Source organism: Schistocerca serialis, chromosome 1 (assembly GCF_023864345.2).
Source record: "Schistocerca serialis cubense isolate TAMUIC-IGC-003099 chromosome 1, iqSchSeri2.2, whole genome shotgun sequence".
NCBI lineage: Eukaryota > Metazoa > Arthropoda > Insecta > Orthoptera > Acrididae > Schistocerca > Schistocerca serialis.
In genome coordinates this window covers 1,011,354,143-1,011,371,694 of record NC_064638.1, presented here as the reverse complement: position 1 = coordinate 1,011,371,694, position 17,552 = coordinate 1,011,354,143, and the positions used below count along the sequence as shown (strand labels likewise).

Here is a 17,552-nt window from a genome sequence, read left to right as displayed (position 1 = left end):
ACTCGGACAGGTTGTTCCAGTAAGCTACAGTTTGCATTTCATTATCACACACAGCTTAATACCCCTGAATGCATACAAGAGCAGAAACCTTCCAGAGATTGTATAGACGAAGATAGGCATAGCCTTGCAAGTCAAAGAGCAATGCATTACTATGCAAATATAAGGATAATGTGTTAAGGTGAATAGTGGCAGTCATTTAAACAGTTCAGCAGATACAGTTAGTATGTGTATAGATGTGAATTTTTTTCATTTCATACATAAATATAGTTTTTTCATATAGAAACATAAATGTCACTTTTCATTATTTTAATGATGAATCAGTGAACTTCATTTGTCTTATGCAGAGGAATGTCCAGTAACAAGCTGATGTCAATCACTGAGTGTGCTAACAAAGCTCTCTTTTTTTTTAAGGATTTGTGCCCATGGTTCATGCCATGTATGTAGATTTCTTAACCCTTCCCATCAATTCATTTTGTGGTTTTGGTTTAATGTATGTGGTACTGTAAAATATTATCAGTATTGTCATATGAGTGCTCTGTATTGAATGTGTGGTAGTAATCATAAATTTGCCGAGTAGGTTGCACCTGAATGGATTGGTACGTTCTTAAAATAATGTCAGAAAGCTTTGACCAGTTGTAATGCAGCCGTAAGGGTATACTACCTAAATACCCTTCCTAACTAGTAATACTTGTGAACATATTGGACCCCCAAAAATATTGCAGTGAAAATTGTATAAGCATACATAGTGAAATAGTATTATAGGAGCAAGTTTATCCTTGCAGTTCAATGGAATAACTAATATTATTATGTTATATAGGTTTTAAAAAATGATTAAAAATGGTACTTTGCTGTCAGTGCATTGTTACAACACTTCTATACCAAGTCATGTTTTACCAGAAATGCAGACAGCTGTGAGTGGTGGTAATGTTTCAGTAGAAGTGGAAACTTAAATTTAATTACTCTGTTAATTTCTTATAAAAGTTTTTCCATCTTGAATTTAAAAATAGAGGTCATTATTGGATAATACATTACTTTCAGGTGTTGAAACTTGCGCTTTGTGGCAATAGGAGATGGGTGTTGCACTCACTGTTACGATGTTTAAGGCTTATAGTAGACAATTCAAAACATTAATTTAAATTGTAAGTTATTTACTGTTCTTTCCCTTTTTTCCAGAAATTTGGAATTGAGAAACTGGTTGATGAACTTTGTGCAAAATTAAAGGAAATACAGAGCGAAGGTAATTGTGAAAGATTAGTTTATTTGGCCCCAGTTCCATGAAAGTCATGGTTTCTTATAGATTTATATTCTTTTATTAGGTGAGAACCATAATCACTCCACTCCATCCTTGCCTTCAGTCAGTGAGACTCAATCACAATCACCAAGTGATCTAGTGCAGAAGTAAGGAAAATATTTGTAATGATTTCTTCCATGTATGTTTTCATGGTAATACATTTTTAAATGTGTTTTTATTTTTTAATTTCAGGTATTATGCTGCTTTTCCACCTCTAACCAGGTGTAGTGATTCCAGTATTAAACCACCAGTTTTAAGCTCAGATCTTTCTTCAGCTTGGGGAAATAAGAAAATTTTAGCAAATTCTTTTGGAAAAAATAAACTCCAGATAAGTATTTCACCAAAAAGTGGTAAAACATTGGGTGCTACAAATTGTGCTGAGAACAAAGAGAACCAGGGGAGAAATGTTGACAGTTTGTCAAATGGTATAAGATCTAGAAACCAAATCAAGGACAAGGACTGGACCGACAATGCAGAGAAAGAACTGGTTTGTCCTTTTTCATGGAGTTTTACAGGAGTGTGGAGTAATGAAAACACAGGCTTAAATGCATTTGCTCCCAGTGTAAAAGCTATAGCGACAGGATGGAGAATATCAAAATACAATAGGCAAAACCAAGGGGAACCACAGGAGACACTATCTTTGGAAGACACACTGAGCATGGAAGGAGAAATGTGGAATATTGGTTCATGCAATTTTTATGAACATCAGGTGCAGAATGAATTAACAGAAGACATGGGAAATGAAAGTGAAAGAATACAGGATTATGAGGGTGAGTCAGGCCAGAATGTGGATGAAAATTTGGCCCAACTAATTGCAAAATTTGACCACAGTATAGAAGCTTTGTGGAGTCCAGAGAGTAGGTCTGAAAATTCATCACCAAGTAACAAGTTAATTGGATCTGAAACACCATTGGAGAACACTTTCATTACTTGTGCTGAACAAGAAACCTCTGGAAGTAAGAATTTACCTGTTGGGAGCTTAAACAATTCTTTCATACGTTGTGGTACAAATATTAAAAGCTCTATATGGTCAAGTCAGCCATCTGATACAGTACCTCTGGCCACAGATGAAAACAAGGTGGACTTAGTAGAACAAGAAAATGCAAGCAGTTGTTTTGTTAGTGACAGAGAGAACAATGATGAAAGTCAGTACATTGACAAAACCAAGCAGGATGTTGATAAGCTTGATGCAGTAATTAATGGCACAGAAAAAGTTGTGGGAAGTAAATCAAATAAATTGGGAGATCAAGTATGTAAGAAGAATATAGCTCCCAAAAACTGTTTTCCATTCTTGAAACTTGGAAGTAACATGGCTGCTGGAAATGTGAAAATGGAGATGGGAAGATCAGCATGGAATAAGTTTGATGGATTTTCATCAATGGCACATGTTTTACCATTGGAAGAATGCCTACATCCTGAAAGACCAAATAATGTCTGGAATAGAAGATGGCCAACTACTGAGAGTTCAAACATACTAACAAACAACTTCCCACATTATAATATGTTTCCAAATTGCAGCAGTTTTTCAGATGGTAGTTTTGGGACCTTGAATCATAATAGAGAGGATAGTAGTTTCACAGAAGTAGTTCCAAAACAGTCATTTTGCAATTTTGCTTCAGATAATAAATTTGTTGCTGTTCCGCCCAGTACAGTTCTTAAACAGTCTGATGGAATTTATAATGTAGCAACAGAAGGTAGAAAAACAAATGAAGTGACAGATAATGTTAAGGACAAGGAAGAAGAAGATTTACTTACTTCTACCCGTACACACTTTCGTCCAATACGACAGGAGAGCTCAGACTCCCATAACAATAACACGGGATGCTATGCTGATGGGACAACTTTTGTAATCCCTAACAGTTTGGAGTCTGTTCCTTTCAAAAGAAGTGAAAGTGGTGCTCTGTATTTGGAAACAGATTTAGGCATAGAGACTCCAAAAAAGTACATGGAGTACAAAGAGAAAGAACTTTATAATGGAAGGCATAAGGCTGCAAGAAGCCCTGATGGTGTAACATCAGCAGGAAAAGATTTTGTACCAAAATTTAGAGTACGTCAGATTGAAAAATGTTGCCAGACTGAGGCATCTGATGAAAATGCTACAAGTGATGAGGAAGTTGATACTAAAAGAAGCAGGCAAGAGTCAAAAGAAAATGAATTTTACTTCCCAGGAGATGAACATTTTGCTGAAAAGATTGTTAACTGTTTGGAAATTGATGACGATCATGTTGACCATACATTGGAGAGCAAACAACCATTTTCTATGCTATTCACAAGCAACGATACCAATGACAGTAAGTTAACACCGCTGTTGAAACAAAGTGAGCAGTATCAAGCCATGAGAACATCAGAGAATGTGTCTGTATCATCAGAGGAAATGTCATATCGGTGGAGTGCTGCTGTAAAGAATTGTTGCAAATGCAACCGTAACAGTACTGCTTGGAAAACAGGTTGGCTGAAAGAATCACATGGCTTACCTATGTCTCAGGATGAAATTTGGAGCGCATCAGTATCCACCATTCAGTCACATGCCTGGTAAGATATTCCTCTACTGTTAAGCCTAAAATACACATTCTGTATGAAATTATGTTCATTATTTTGTAGAGCTAGCTGTAAGCTACAGACGAGTGACAATAATTAACCCCTTAACTTAATTAACCCCTTAACTTAGCAATTTTTTTCAAATAATGTCTTAAAAATATATTTTTTAACAATGGAAAAATGCTATAATGAATGACATGGCATAAAGACATATAAAGACAGCTGTTAAAGCTAAAAATTGTGATTACAAAATTGTGAAGATCGCCAATAATATAGCACCGAGTATACTCGTCCACTGGACTTTGGATTTTGTCCTGAAACTTGAAGCCATTTCTTAGTTTCTGTACATCTATGAAATCTAACCATTAGTTCACAAGGGTTTGCTGTGAACATAAATCTTGAAGGAGCTGGCTGAAGCACAGTTGATGTATTTATGTCATACCTCTGGAAAGCACTTGTCACTCACCTGATGATTGTCATCACTTTGTCTCTAATAAAGTAACATCACATTCATCTTCACTTTCTGAGTTGCTAAATTCAACGTCAAACTCAGAATCACTATAGTAATCCTTTTTTGAAAGCATTGCCTAAACAGTATAGGAGATCATCTGAAAGTGTGTGTTGTTTTGTCAGGTATCCAAAGCTATACATAGTAAAGATGACCATGTAGTGGTAACCACTTCAGCCACAAGATAAGTCATGCTAAAAGTGTAGTACCAGATGCTTTCTAGCAGCTTGAACAGTCATGAAATTGATATAATTGGGGTTTTATTTACTCGAAGGTCTCTTCTTAATTTCCCAAAGTATATTTGAGATTCTATGTTAAGGGATTAAATGTACATAAACTAGTTAAGTTACCCTAACTTACAGTTTTTTAAGACAAACAACCTGTCCTTGTTACAGCTTAACTCATCAGTTAAGGAGCAACAGCTTTCACAATTCGAGGGAAGTAATGGTATAGCTTCAATAAAATAACTCTATAATCGACAGATAGCTGTGGCAAAGGGGAGTTGGACACCAGTGACACTAGAGAAGGTAGCACATAGTTCAAAGAGAGAACTGCAATTTGGTGGACCTTGCTACTTCAATAATTGAAAATCAGTCAAAGTTCTCAAAATATAGCATCTGAGTCAAGGAATTTTCCCTGTTGTAAAGTGATTAGTGAACATCAACGGAAGTTGCACAAAAACGGGGGAGGGAACAAGATTGTCTCTATATAGAACACTACTAGTGTTCTCATGTTCAGTTTATGTATAACATAACTCTTTTTAAAATTTTATGCAAGAGTAAGTCATAAAATCGCTTAAAAATACCATTAGGCTAAGAGCCACTTAATTCATTGCTTTCCACAAGAATAGTGGACACTGCTACATACAGATAGCAATCCTGTCCCTTTGAAATATGCTCACTATTTTTATATACTTGAATTTAGAATATTTCATGACAGTACTCGCTTTTCTGTGAAATGTTTATAAGATGATATTTGACTTTTCTGTGTTGGCTTCAGTCGTCTAGTGAAAGTATGATTTCACAATGGTGTTTAGTTGGCTGCCGAAATGACCTGGTTCAATGCGTTTGCCTCATTTTTGGTGCTTCAAATACCATTTCTTCGAATGTAGTTCCATCTCGATGTTTATATAAAAAAGTAGTAAAATAATTCATTTTTGCTGTTCACTTGCAAATTATTATAACGGGGACCTGAACATTGTTCCACTGTCTCACATCGAGAGTTCACTGCCGACTGACTGCTGTCAGAGACAACTCCAGCGTCAAAAGACATTTCACACAAGCTTCCACTTGTAACCCGTCTCTTTGATATTTCTTCGTCACATCTACTAATATTAATCAATATGCTGTCATTCTCTAACATATAACCAAATTAGCATAAAATAAGGCAAATTCCAATTCACAAAAAAATATTCTGACAAAAATATAAGAAAACATTTACAACCTCCCTCATCGGATTTGGTATCGACAAATCCGTAGAAAATAACACATCTCCCAGATCCATTACACCTTCTTCTGCCTTATCTATTGTTACCCATCCCCTATTTTTCTGTGACTTGTTTCTGATGTTAACAAGGTGTCTTTACTGTTGGAAAGATAATGGAAGTGTTTAAAATTTGGTACCTCTCATCCTGCTGGTCATCCACTGGCAGCAAAAAGCTATTCTCGCATTGACCTATGTCATTGTTGTTTTGACTAAAATGGTGCGCTATATATTGTCATCAAGAACAATCTCTGCTAATTTGTGATTGTACATCCATAAGTATATGCAGTAACCATAGTTTTGCAGAAAAATTCTAAATCTAGATGAACCCATAAAATAATTAAATCCTTGCAGTTCCACAACATAGAAATATCCTAGGTTGTGGTGGTCTAACAAAATAATCAAAGTCCATACCACTGCTGTTCAAAATCAGTCAGAAAATCTACTATTCAACAGGCTTACAGAGCTCCCTACTCTCTCAAAACACTAAACCAGAAGTTCTCCTTTTTCCAAGTCTCAAACACAAGTCCCCTTCTTGTCTCAACATCCATTCCCAGCTTACTGTACCATGTTCCCATGATATCTTTGTCCTATTGGCTGCCCCCTTCATTCCTTTCCCACTATGCCACTCCATCAGAGCTGCCCAGCGGGCTCACCACTCTTTGGCAAGTTGGTGCTTGGCTACTGCGGGGCCATAGCCCTTGCAGCATTTTTTCCCTTTTGTGCTGCATGTCTGTCCTCTTCCCCTCTATCCTTTTTCCCCCCTCCCTTGGGGAACATGTCTAGTATATTTTTGGGAATGTGTTCTGCATTTTCGGTAGCCTGACATCAGAACTGCCCCTTCACTGTTTTTTCGTTCCTTCTCCTATCCTTCCTCCACTTTGGCATTTGAGGTTCCTCTTTTTCTTCTTCCTCCCTGTACGATCCTGAAGGCCAGTCCATGCGTCTGACGCATAACATTTGATTGGGTAACGTGTAATTCCCAGCCCTGGGTTGACAAGTAGGGTTCGCACGTAACCGCTGGTAAACACTAGACCCAGGGAGGGATGATTGCCTGAGCTGTCACCTTCTCAAGTTGCCAATTAGTCCCTCTGTCAGTTATTCAGGAGATGTGACCTGAGGTGTGAACAATCACTTAAGGCAGGTGAGCCCCCTGTGAGGGAGACCCTCAGTTGGAAGGAACATGCTATCGGAGATGTCGGCGATCATGGAGGATTTTCTTGCAGCCAATCATCATAATCTCGTTGACATCTACTGAATGTAAATGGAATGAGGCTAACAATTCAAAGACCCACCTAGCTGCTCCTCAGTTCTTTCTTGTTTCGTGTAGTGAAGACGGTCAGTCCTTTGCTATGGTTAATCTATTTATTATTGAGAAAGGTGTTGACGCAGTTGCCGGGCAGACTGGTGGTGATTCTCAAACACAACTGCTTGCAGCTTCGTCCCTCCATGGCTATTCCGTTCATGTCTAGGCCCATTGAACATTAAATTCTTTGCATTATGTTATTTACACTAGGCAGCTCAGTGGCCTGACTGAGGCAGAAATCCAAGCTTATCCCTGTTATGAGGGCATCCTTCTCGCCTAAATGCACTCCTTTTCTTACGTTTGACAGAATTGTGCTTCCATCAAAGATCAAAGCTGGCTATGAAGTGATCGTGGTCCGACCGTACATTCTGATGCGCTGCTACTAGTATTAACGTTGCATCCACGCTCAGATGTCCTATTGAAACCCGGCCAAATGGGCTACTTGTGGTACGGATGCTCATGAGGGCTGCTTACCACATCTCCATTGTATCAGTTGCAATGGTGACCATGCAGCCTCCTCCCAAGAATCTATGTATCTTGATGAGTGGGCCATCCAGGAGATTTGTGTGAAGCAAAAAGTGCCTTACCCTGTCACTCGCAAGTTGTAGGCTAGTTGGAAACACTGCATTGTACCATCCAGCACTTAGAGTACATTCTTCGTACGTCTCGCTCCGTGAAGGACATGGCCACGCAGACATGCGACTTCAAATTCACCGCTGCAGTTGTAAAATCGCCCAGCATCACGTTAGTATCCCCATCTTCTCCTCCAGCTGTGTAACAAGCCACCAAATTTCTGCCTCTGGTGGCGAAACCTCCTGCTACACAACCAGCAGACCGGAAAGGACATAAGGAATACTCTTGTGAAGACTTTCTACGTCTCTCCAGCCAACAAACATCTGAACTGTCATCTGCCAACTGCAAAGGCTCCAAGAAATCAGTCTTCTCCTTCACTGACTTAAAAGTACTAAGCCGCCAAGGTTACACCCTTTAATTTTTCACTCCTCCCCATTCCTCATCATGGCTCTCCTCCAATGGAATGTTTGCGGCCTTAGATCCAACAAGGAGGAATTACAGCTGCTCATGGAATCACAGTGTCCACTTGTTCTCTGCCTCCAGGAAACAAAATTGTGTCACTATGACTGCCTCAACCTCTCACATTTCTTTCCAGTTCATTTTGACCTTCCCCTCGAGGACAGCATTCCTTATCATGGAGGAGTCATGCTGCTCATCGGGGGTGATGTTCATAGTCAAACCATCTTCCTGAACACTCGGCTGCAAGCTGTCGCAGACCACATTTTCACCTTTTTTTCTTTGTACTGTTTGCATCTCTCTGTCTTCAGTGTCACCAGGGTAGACTTCCTTCAGCTTATTGGGCAACTCCCTCACCCCTTTTTGCTGCTCGATTACTTTAATGCGCTCTCCCCAAAACCTTTCAGACATCTGCCTTTTTGGATGACCTTCTCAGTGAATTCAACCCCCATCTGCCTTAAGACCGGAGCACCCACATTCCTTTCAGACTCCACGCACACCTATTCCCCTTTTGGACCTTTCGTTCTGGACTGCCCAGCTTGCCCATCATCTCGAGTGGTCTGTTCTGTCTGACACGTACTTGAACGACCCTTTCCTGTATGCTATCCATTTGCCGACTCATACCTCCACCTACGTGCAAACCCCCATGTAAGCTTTCTAATGCCGACTGGAGGCTTTACTCCTCCCTGGCGAACTTCAACAACCATTTTCCCATTCGTGATGACCCGGTAGAGTACCTTACCAACATTATATTTACTGTCGCAGAACGTTTCATTCCTCGCAATTCATCTTTACCACGCCGTTTCCCTTTTCCTTGGTGGAAGAGGTGTGCCGCGACACAATTCATGAATGGAGATATGCTCTCCGTGTTTCTAACCATCATCCTACGATGGTGAACTGTATTTATAATAAACAGTTGAGTGTGCAGTGTAGTTGCTTTCTTGGGATGGCAAAAAGTTAGTTGGATTTCATTTACTATTCTTTTATCAGTTCCACACACTTCCGTTGTGTGGGCTAACCTCTGACGACACTCAGAGACCAAGGTCCATTCCCCAACTTCCAACCTGGCCATAGCAGATGATGTAATAGTGGACCCTGTTGCTATGTTCAACACTTTGGGCCACTATTTTGTGGAGATTTCGAGCCCCAACCACTTTCACCCTGTCTTCCTCCATCAGAATTGTGAGTACTGCAATACCATTTTTACTCTCACTTCATCCTGATCCTCCGCCCCAGAGCCAGATGATGTTCATATTCAGATGTTGCAGCACCTTTCTCTTGTGGGCAAGCACTTTCTCTCCTTCATACTTACTATCGCATCTGGGTAGAGGGCGTTTCCCAGATGTTGGTGTGCCATGCCATGCCCATATCTAAGCCCAGTAAGGACAGACTCCTTCATTGTAGCTACCGCCCCATTTCTCTCACCAGCTGCGTTTGCAAAGTGACAGAACGCATTATTCATGCCCAGCTGGTATGATGGCTCGAGTCTCGCAATTTACTAACCACTGCACAATTTGGGTTTTGAGCATGTTGTTCGGCGGTTGACCATCTTGTCACTTTGTCCACCCATGTCATGAATGGTTTTCTGCGGAAATACCAGACTGTGGCCGTGTTTTTCGGTTTGGAAGAAGCCTATGACACCTGATGGAGGAGTGGTGTCTTCCGTACTACCTGCGCATCGAGCTTCAAAGGCTGCATGCCCTGTTTCATTCAGGAATTTTTAAAAGGCAGAGTTTTCAAGATACGTGTGGGCTCTGCCTTGTAGGACACCTTTATCCAGGAAAACTGTGTGCCTCAGGTTCCATCCTGAGTTTCGTCCTACGTGCTATCGGCATTAACTCTATTATGCCTGTCTCCCACAGGGCATCTCTGGCTCCCTTTTAGTTGAGGATTTTGCCATCTACTGCAGTTCCCCACAGGCTTGTCTCCTTGAGTGTTGCCTCAATCGTCTTTATTTGTGAAGCATCGACAATTGCTTTCACTTTTCCATTGACAAAACCATTTGTATGAATTTATGGCGGTGCAATGGGTTTTTTTCCGTCATTACATCATGGGCCTGTTGCTCCTCCATATGCTGAAACTATAAAATTCCTGAGGCTCATGCTCGATGGGAAATTTTCTTGGTCCTCTCACATGACTTACCTGGCTGCCCACTGTATCCAGTCCTTCAATGTCCTGTGTGTCTTCAGCAGTACCTCCTTGTAAGTGGGTGGACCATCCTTGTCCGTTTGTACCGATCCCTTGTCTGTTCGAAACTAGACTATGGGTATTTAGTTTATACATCTGTGCGTCCATCTATCTTATGTCGTCTCAATACAATCCACCACCATAGCATCCTTTTCATCAGTGGTACCTGTTACATTAGCCTGATTGCAAGTCTGAATGCAGAAGCTGCCACACTCCCGTTCTCATACAGACAGGTTGATATCCTCAGTGGATATGCATGCCATTTGTCTCCCTTGCCTGGCCACCAATCCTATGCCTCCTCCTTTGATGACTTCTTTGACTGCCAGTATGGGGTGCATCCCTCTTTTCTGTTACTTCCTGGAGTTTCCTTTCAGCTATTTCTCCGACAGCTTAACTTCACGCTACATGCAGGTTCCCATGGGTATGTGTGAAGCATTCACTGCCTTGGATTCTTGTGGTGGCCCATGTTCACCCTGGACTTCATTCACTTCCTAAGGACACTGCTCCAGCCTCCCTGTATCGCCATAGATTTCTTGACCTTTGGATGGAACTTCGCAGTAGTACCTTTGTGTATACTGATGACACTCTGTGTTGCTGTCTTTCAGCACTTTGGCATCACCACTGGTCTTTCCTTCATGGGAATAAGCTGCAGGCAATTAAACCTCTTCTTGTGGCTTTGCTGACTTTCTCTCGGCCTTCTCTATGCCAGGAGATCATTTTAGCTAAATTATGTTTAGGGCATGAATGCCCTTTTTTTTAACCACTTATATTCTCATTTGTGTTTGCCTTCTGAGTTATTGGCTGTTTTAGCAAATGACCTGTGGGCTGCCAACCTTGTTATACATTTTATCCATAGTAGTAAATTGACGGAGGACATTTAATCTTTAGTTCAGGACTTCCGTTGTGTGTCTGGCATATTTTAAGCCCTTTCTCCTAGAGAAAGTACTTGTTTTTTAGCAGTCTTTCCTTCCGCCGATTGAACTTAACCTGTAATCACTTTTAACTCATTTTTTGTCTTTATGTTCTACACTTCTGACATGGGTGTGTATGATCTTAGCTGTTTTTACGCCATAGAACAAATTGCAACATGCAATATGTTAGTCTGGTTCATTAGTTTGTCAAGTTTTTGATTTGCAGGCATTCTGCGTGCTATAGGTTTATTTACTGATTCATTTTTTATTTGTAGTTCACTGTTTTGATTTTTATTTTGTCATTTGGAGATAGTGAGTGGTGCTTTGGATACTAGAAAATGGAGTGCCAAGTAGAGAAATCAAAACATTTCTGACATATCCTTATGTTTGAGTTCAATAGAGGGTGACGGCAATGCATACAACCAGAAGTCATTCCACACCCACCTTATTCACTTGATCTTGTGCCCTCAGATTTTTACCTTTGCTGCTTTCTATCGAACAACCTTGAAGAAACTTCCTTTCTGGGATAAAAATGTGCTCTCAATATGACTGGATTCTGGGATAAAAAGTGCTCTGAACGTGACTGGACAAGTTCTTCGCCTCAAAACCACTTGATTTGTATAGTCACAGAATCGGAAAGATACCCCAGCTTCAGCAGACTGTTGTAAATAATGAAGGGGAATATCTTATTAATGACTAAAGTCTCTAGTATGTGTATCTCTTGTGTTTTTAAGAAAATGGCACCAACCCAGTAGTATCAATTTTTTCAGCTTTGAGTCAGTTGGCCAACATTAATGTGGATGAAGTAGAATCAAAATTACATAATATAGTGCACTCAAAAAATGATTAAAATGGTGCTGAACACTACGTATTTAAAATGAACAATGTCTCATAAAATGTTACACTAACATGTGTTAACTTTGTTACAAATGTAAAGACATAAGGACTCTGCACATTAATGACAGTGACATTTAGGTTTGGAAATAGTGATTTACTTTGCATGCTGAGATGTTTGCATGAATTGGTTATAAGTGTGATTTTGATGGGATATTCATCTGTCAGTTTTGGTTAGAGTTTCATGCCAAAGGTGTGGTTTCTTAAGCTGTCTGGGGCAGCCCCAAATTGCTGCCTGTTTAACCTGCTCCAGCAACCACAATCTCACCAACTGACTTGACTGCTACCAATGACTGTCAGAGCAAGCCTAACAAATAGGAAATCTTCCAGTTTTTTGAACTAGAAATACTACAGACATTTTACCCACACAACGAATGTCCACTCCCTCAAGTTTCTAAAGGATCCTTCACATAATTTTCTAGGCTTGGCTGTATGCTCACAGATTACAACCGTACACCTTACATGCATTCCATTTAATGTTCCTCTGCAGGAATTTGCAAACATTGGAAGCCCCAGACTAAGGAGTTTCCTACCAATCTTTTGCGTTTCTGTGAGCTTTTGCCCAACCACTTAGAATCTCATTCACTACAGTGCTCTTAAAAGTCCACTCAAATCAAAACGTAGAGTTGCTCATTCTGTAACATTTCAGTTCTTAGAGCCTAAAGTTGTTTGGTTGGTTGGTTTGTTAATTAAGAGTTCCATTGACCAATCTCAAGGCAACCGTTAAGATGTGGAATGTGTCAAGTGCATAAGAAATGCACACATGAAGAAAGGCTTTTCTTAAGCTTCAGATTTTTTATTACCAACCCCCTTTCCTTAAATGGCACTAAATGCATATATTATACTCATAGATTTATTTGTTCCTATTCAAGAACTCATCTGTGGTATAAAAAGAGTTCTCAAGGACACATGATTTCAGTTTATTTTTAAAACTATTACTGCTGTCTGGCAGACATTTTATTTCCTCTTGTAATTTACCAAAAACTTTTACAGCAGCATATTTTACACCTTTCTATGCCAAAGATAGGTTAAGTAGAGGATAGTGTAAATCTGTCTTTCTTCTGGTATTATAATCAGGAATGTCACTGTTATTTTTAAACTGGTCCGTATTGTTGAGAACAAATTTTATTACTGAGTAAATGTACTGTGAGGCTGTTGTAAGAATTCCTAACCTCTTAAACAGGTGCCTATAAGATGTGCAACTATGAGCCCCACACATTATGCTTACCACTTTATTTTAAGAAGTGAATACTTTTTGTGTAAGTGTTGAGCTACTCTAAAGTATTATTCCATGTGACAGTAGATAGTAAAAGTATGGAAAGTATGTTAACTTGCTAATTTCTATATCCTCAAAAATTAGCAATTATTCTGATTGCAAAAGTTGCTGAACCTAGTTGCTTTAGGAGATCCAAAATATGAATTTTCCAATTAAGATTCTCATCTATATGTAGACCCAAAAACTTAGTATGTTCCACCCTGGCTACTGATTTCTGTTAATGTGTTATGTTTATTAAAGGAACTGTACTCCTTGCAGTGAAAAAATTGGATGTACTGTGTTTTTTCAAAGTTCAGAGCAAGTCCATCTGCAGAAAACCAATTAATAACGTTTTCCAAAGACATTATTTGTATCATTTTCTATCGAAGTTTCTTTTACTGGGTTAATCCTTTAACTGCTCTGGACATGTTAACGTGCACGCCTTTGTACCTGTCCCTGTGTGCTCTGAACATGTTCACGCGCACCACCAGACTGGTGGTGAGCATAAACACCTTCAGAGCACATAGGGACAGGTACAAAGGTGTGCGTGTTAACATGTCCAGAGCAATTAAAGGGTTAAGAATGATGCTTGTATCATCAGCCAACAGTGTCACTGTAGCTTCTTGTTTCAGATAAGAAGGGAGGTCATTTACATATATCAAGAACAGAAGGGGATTCATGATCAAACCCTGTTTTAAGTAGGAAACTTCCTTAAATCACTTACACCACATGAAGACACTTTTTGCTTCCAGTTCTGTAGATATGACTAAAAGCATTTATATGCTGTTCCATTTATACCATAGAATTGTAATTTCTTTAACATAATGCCATGGTTCACACAATCTAGTGCTTTGGACAAGTCACAGAATATTCCTATTGGTGACATTTTGCTATCTAAAGACTATTATGTTGGCATTGAAATTGTATATTGCTGTCTCATTGGAACAGCATTTTTGAAATCCAAACTGTGATTTACTAAGTATCCCATTACTGTTGTTGTAGCTAACCACTCTTGAGTACATTACTTTCTCAAGATTTTTGAGAATGCTGTGAGCAAGTATACTGGCCGGTAATTATTGTCATCTGTGGTGTCCCCTTTTTTGTAGAGAGGCTTGACAAAGGCATATTTTAACCTGTCTAGGAAAATACCTTGAGTATTACATATGTGGTGCAGAAAATAAGCTACAACTGCTCCAGATTGTTTTAATACCTTGTTAGAGATGTCATTTACTCCAACAGAACATTTATTTTTCAAAGATTTTAATGATTTTCCTTATTTCACAAGAGGTTGTTAGATGAAAATTAATCTGACTGGGATTTCTTAAAACTGACTTCCATGCGCTGCTTAGCTTTTTCTTTTGAACTGTTCTCACCAATTTTTCATATGTGCTTCAGAAATGAGTGTTAAATACATTAGCTATTTGTGTATTGTTGGTTGAGGTGGTCTCATTCTCTTTAATAGTAATACTACCTATCCATACTGATTTGATCTTATTGCCAGAGTTGTTAGTTTCATCTCTAATATACGTATTTTTTGATTTTCTGATAACTTTTCTTAATATGTTACCATAATTACTTCTGGGTCTTTACTAATTCTTGCTGCCTTGTACAATTTTCATTTACTTTCTGAAGACACTTTAATACCTGTAGTAATCCAAGGTTTCTTTGAAAATTGTTTACTGTTACATTTATTAATTTTTCTGGGGCAACAGTATTCAAAGAGGGATACAAATTTATCAAGAAACATGTTGCATTTATCATGGCATTTATCTCATTGTATACATCTCCCCAATTAACATTTCTTAAATTTTCTCTGAAGTGCTCTATAGATCCATTGAAATCATCACAGATTAATAACATCTTTTTTTGTCTGATAGACAGCATAATCGGGAGTCATTCATTTTTATGAATAGCTTCCAATCGCCTAATGGGGTCCTGTACGCTATCGCTAATGTCAACATTATACAGGGTTATTACAAATGATTGAAGCGATTTCACAGCTCTACAATAACTTTATTATTTGAGATATTTTCACAATGCTTTGCATACACATACAAAAACTCAAAAAGTGTTTTTAGGCATTCACAAATGTTCGATATGTGCCCCTTTAGTGATTCGGCAGACATCAAGCCGATAATCAAGTTCCTCCCACACTCGCCGCAGCATGTCCCCATCAATGAGTTCGAAAGCATCGTTGATGCGAGCTCGCAGTTCTGGCACGTTTCTTGGTAGAGGAGGTTTAAACACTGAATCTTCCACATAACCCCACATAAAGAAATCGCATGGGGTTAAGTCGGGAGAGCGTGGAGGCCATGACATGAATTGCTGATCATGATCTCCACCACGACCGATCCATCGGTTTTCCAATCTCCTGTTTAAGAAATGCCGAACATCATGATGGAAGTGCGGTGGAGCACCATCCTGTTGAAAGATGAAGTCAGCGCTGTCGGTCTCCAGCTCTGGCATGAGCCAATTTTCCGCGGGCTACGCGTGAAACTTGCCCGCACGTGTTCAACCGTTTCTTCGCTCACTGCAGGCCGACCCGTTGATTTTCCCTTACAGAGACATCCAGAAGCTTTAAACTGCGCATACCATCGCCGAATGGAGTTAGCAGTTGGTGGATCTTTGTTGAACATCGTCCTGAAGTGTCGTTGCACTGTTATGACTGACTGATGTGAGTGCATTTCAAGCACGACGTACGCTTTCTCGGCTCCTTTCGCCAGTTTGTCTCACTGCGCTCTCGAGCGCTCTGGCGGCAGAAACATGAAGTGCGGCTTCAGCCGAACAAAACTTTGAGTTTTTCTACGTATCTGTAGTGTGTCGTGACCATATGTCAATGAATGGAGCTACAGTGAATTTATGAAATCGCTCCAATCATTTGTAATAGCCCTGTATTATCAAGCTGTAGTTCACATGCACAAATGTCAAAGTGCTGATCGACACAAAATTTGCTTGCTTCTACAATTTTTTTCTTATATCCTTGTTTTGTGTAAATGGCAACTGCTCCTTTGTCTATGCTAAATCTGCAAGTGTGAGATGCTAAATTAAACCCATTTATACTGACACTTCCCATCCCCACAGTTACGTGGTGTTCAGACAGTCTCATTTTTGAGATCACCTAAACACACTAACAGCTCATCTACTTTATTTATTATTCCCCTGATATTTTGATGAAGTAAATAGATACTACCCTTAGCTTGTTATCTATTTACTGTACTTGAAGCTTCTTTTATTCTATTTTTGTGATTTTTGTCTGTCTGACTTTGGCTTCAACCGAAAAAGAAAAACTACATATAATCAATACTATAATGTATTGATTATTACCAGATGTACAAGTATTAAACCGGAATTTGGTTGTTTTGAATAAACAATATTTTATTCAAAATTATCTCCATTGCTATTTATACACTTCTCCCACCTCTCTGGCAGGCTGTGAATGCCACACCAAAAAAAAAAGATCTCCTTTTAAAGCAAACCAGTCTGTAAGCCATTTTTGTACATTTTCATATGAATTGAGGCATTGTTCAGCAGGAGCTTGTAAGAGTGATGCAAATAGATGATAATCGGACTAAGCCAAGTCTGGAGAATAAGCCGTGTTTCCCAACTGAACGCCTCGATCATTTCCCTTACCTGTTTTGCTGTGTGTGATGGGGCGTTATCATGGAGCAATATGACTACATGTTGCTTTCAACCAAAGAGAAGTGGTTTCCTGCATCACATTCAATTGTTCCATGAGTTCCTGTTGAGTTTGAGTATCATCTTTGTCCAATAAGGCCTGCATTTCGTTGTCGTCGAACTTGTTTCTCACATCAAAATCACAAACTTTTTGAACCACTTGAAAAATTGTTTTCCCAATAGCATGTTTGCTGAAAGTTTGTCAAAACTTTCGATGTGATTCTTCAGCAGTGTCATTCAAATAACAGGAAACCAATGCTGTCTGCAAATCGTAGTTCGTAGGCACAGAACTTGACATATTTACGAGTTTGAAACAGATACCGATGCGTGGAACTTGGGTTACTGTGTGTTGACATTCGTCGTCAGCCATTACAGGAAGCAGTTAGCGCTGCAGATGCGGTCTCATGGGCGCTACACTGAGGGCTAGCACCATCTATAGGGAAATTCAGATTTTGTACATCTACACCTGGTAACTT

At 39.4% G+C, this 17,552-nt stretch overlaps 1 protein-coding gene across 2 annotated transcripts in view; it reads left to right on the top strand.

The window, feature by feature from the left end:
• LOC126413422 (uncharacterized) overlaps positions 1-17,552 on the top strand; it is a 96,185-nt gene that overhangs the window by 54,871 nt on the left and 23,762 nt on the right. For both annotated transcript variants that reach the window (XM_050083264.1, XM_050083263.1), the window contains 3 exons: positions 1,174-1,237; positions 1,317-1,398; positions 1,484-3,823. In XM_050083264.1, coding sequence (XP_049939221.1) covers positions 1,174-1,237; positions 1,317-1,398; positions 1,484-3,823 — 2,486 coding nt within the window. The remainder of the gene's footprint in view (positions 1-1,173; positions 1,238-1,316; positions 1,399-1,483; positions 3,824-17,552) is intronic.